At 63.0% G+C, this 2,697-nt stretch overlaps 1 protein-coding gene across 1 annotated transcript in view; it reads right to left on the bottom strand.

The window, feature by feature from the left end:
* ESPN (espin) overlaps window positions 1-2,697 on the bottom strand; it is a gene marked incomplete at its 5' end in the record, with an annotated part of 9,980 nt that overhangs the window by 6,784 nt on the left and 499 nt on the right. Inside the window, 4 exons of the mRNA XM_031062334.1 lie at window positions 4-120; window positions 212-343; window positions 426-608; window positions 718-904. Of these exons, the coding sequence (XP_030918194.1) occupies window positions 4-120; window positions 212-343; window positions 426-608; window positions 718-904 (619 nt within the window). The remainder of the gene's footprint in view (window positions 1-3; window positions 121-211; window positions 344-425; window positions 609-717; window positions 905-2,697) is intronic.

The raw sequence follows: 2,697 nt of genomic DNA, 5'->3' as shown, positions 1-2,697 counted from the left end.
CACCTCGAAGCGCGCCTGGGGCACCGACGCCGTGGTGTTGGGCGATGACATGCCCGAGTCGGGCTGCCGGCATTCCCCATCTGCCGAGGGGTCTCTTGACAGCACGCGGTGCTCCACGCTCTGCCGGCACAGCCGAGGGGTCAGGCAGCAGCGCAGAGGTGGGGAGGCCCTGCTTGATCCCCGTGTGCTCCCCACGCCCTCATCCCTGTACCATGTTCTCCACGGTGCGCAGGTACTGGGCGCAGTGGCTGTGGCCATTGTAGTCGGCGAGGTCAGCTGCTGTGTAGCCATCCTGGTCACGGATGCTGAGGTCGGCACCGTTCACCACCAGGATCTGGCAGCACTGGGGAGAGTGGGGGTGCATGGCAGGGCTGGAAGGAAGGGTCCCCCCTTGCCCGGACACCCTCTCGGCCACCACCACCAACCTCCACCTCGCCATTCTCAGCAGCATCATGCAGGGGCGTGCCGCCCCAGCCGTCGGCAGTGATCTCCCCGCCGTGCAGCAGCAGCCAGCTCAGCACCTTGGCGTGGCCACGGCTGGCAGCGAAATGCATGGCTGTGGCCCCTTCAGCATCCCGCTCCGACAGGCTCACCGTCGTGAAGCTCATCTGTGTGGGCAGGGGAGCTGAGCACTGGGACTCTGTGCCCTGTGCTGTGCCACTGCACTGTGCCACCGCACTGTGCCACCACGCCGTGCCATGCCCGGACAGCGCTTACCAGCCACACGATGACAGTGTTGTGGCCCATCTGGGCGGCAGCGTGCAGGGGGGTCATGCCGTCGTAAGCGCGCGCGTGGGGGTCAGCCCCACAGTCCTGCACCAGGTACTGGATGATCTCCAGGTGGCCTTCCTGGCAGGCGAGGTACAGCGGGGTGGCCCCCGTCTTGGTCTGGGCACTCAGCGTACTGCAAGTGGGGCACAGCGCCCGTCACCTGTGGCCACTGCTGCTGCCAAGGCTGGGACAAGGGGCGGGCAGGATACAAGGACATGGGGGCTTGTGGGACACAAGGAACATGGGCAGGTGCAGGGGAGACAGCTGTGGGCAGGCAGGGCAGTGCCAAGGCTGGGAGCTGTCCACCCCATGGCTTCCCATAGGTCCCTGTGCTGCTGCGGTGGCTGCAGCTGCATTGGGAGGTCACTAAGTTAATCAGCCTGCTTAGGCTAAGCTCCTTCGTCCGGCTGTTTTTGGACACTGCAATTTAGTCGTATTTTAAAGTAAGCTGCTTACACAGCACTGGCCGTGGAGCCGGCGGGGAAAGGCCAACCTGCACCATGGTGCTGCCCGGCCCAGCTGCTGGGTGCTGGTGTCCACTCGCTGCCCCAAAAGGCCTTGACATCCTTGTGTCTCTCATCCTGAATTGTATATTCCAAATTGTGCAACCCAAATCCTGAATCCCACATCTTTTACTCCACATCCTCCATAGACCCATATTCTGATCCCACCTCCCGCGTCCTGCCTCCCGACCCCACAGGAAGCTGTTTTATTAAGTGCTCCATAAAAAAAAACCCTGCTGAATATTTAAAAAAGGAAGAGCAATAAATACTCTGCTCTGTTATCGCAACGATCGCAGGCCCTAAATAATTGATCCCTGTAACTGTGAGACGGGCTGTGGCCAGCACTCCCTTCCCGCTGTGCCTTGCGTGCCGTGCCACCGAGTGCCAGCCCCGTGGTCCAGCAGTGCCAGGCTGGCACAGCCCTGGGTGCTCCCCGAGCTGGGGATGGGGCTTGGGGCAGCTGCAGATTGGGGTGAAGGAGACAGCGGGAGCACGGGCACAGGGTCAGTCCCTGATTCCCATTTCTCAGTAATTGGGAAGGGGTTAAGCCACTCGGGCACCACCGCTAAACTGCTTTGGCAGATGGCTGAGACCCCATGCTGGGCCACCGGCTGCCGGGGGCGATGCGAAGGTGGGCTGGGAGCATCCCGCAGCGGCACCGGGATTGGATTTCGCAGCTGTAACGGAGCCTCCGGGCAGGCGCGGGGCTGGGAGCAGGGCCAGCCCTAAATAATTCAGGGGGAAGGCGGTGACAGCAGCGGAACAACCCCGGCAAGCAGCGGGAAAGGCAATGCGAGCGCCCTGCCACACCTGGGCTGACACAGTGGGCGTCGAGCAGGAGCAGTGACCGGTTTGGGGCTGGGCTTGGGCTCCAGGGGTTAATCCCAGAAGTGCTCAGGGCTAAGCTGGCACACCTGGGGCAAGGAGATAAAGAACTGGGGCTGGGACAGCTCTGGCCAGTAAGTGCCATGGGATCCAGGGATCTCTGTGACCCTGCCTGGAGGAGAAGATGCAGGGCTCTGGTTTTGTGGCACCCAGAGACAGAAGGGTGCCGAGTGCTGGTTCACATCCCGCTGCCTCAGGACTCCCTGGATGTGGGAGAGCTGTGCAACCCTTCCCACCCACAACCCTGGAGCCTTCCAGGGACAATGTGGAGCAACAGCGCATCCCCCCGGCTCCGCTTTGGCTGGGTCTGTGGGTTATTTCTAGTGGCCTCTGCCCACCACAGGAAATCGGATTAGCGGCCACCTAATCACCTGCTGCAGCCTCGTGGTGAGGCCCGGCATCGCGGGCCCTGTGGGCTGCTGTGCCACGTAACCGGGGGACCAGCCCGGCCCCAGGTACCGCTCAGGAGGAAAAGCGGGGATGCTGCCGCCACGGAGCCGCCTGGGAGAGGCTGGCGCGGCCAGCCATGCCCCCGGAG

This window comes from Geospiza fortis, unplaced genomic scaffold (assembly GCF_000277835.1).
Source record: "Geospiza fortis unplaced genomic scaffold, GeoFor_1.0 scaffold132, whole genome shotgun sequence".
Classification (NCBI taxonomy): Eukaryota; Metazoa; Chordata; class Aves; order Passeriformes; family Thraupidae; genus Geospiza; species Geospiza fortis.
The sequence above is the reverse complement of the archived record's forward strand: the minus strand, read 5'-3'. Positions and strand labels throughout refer to the sequence as shown.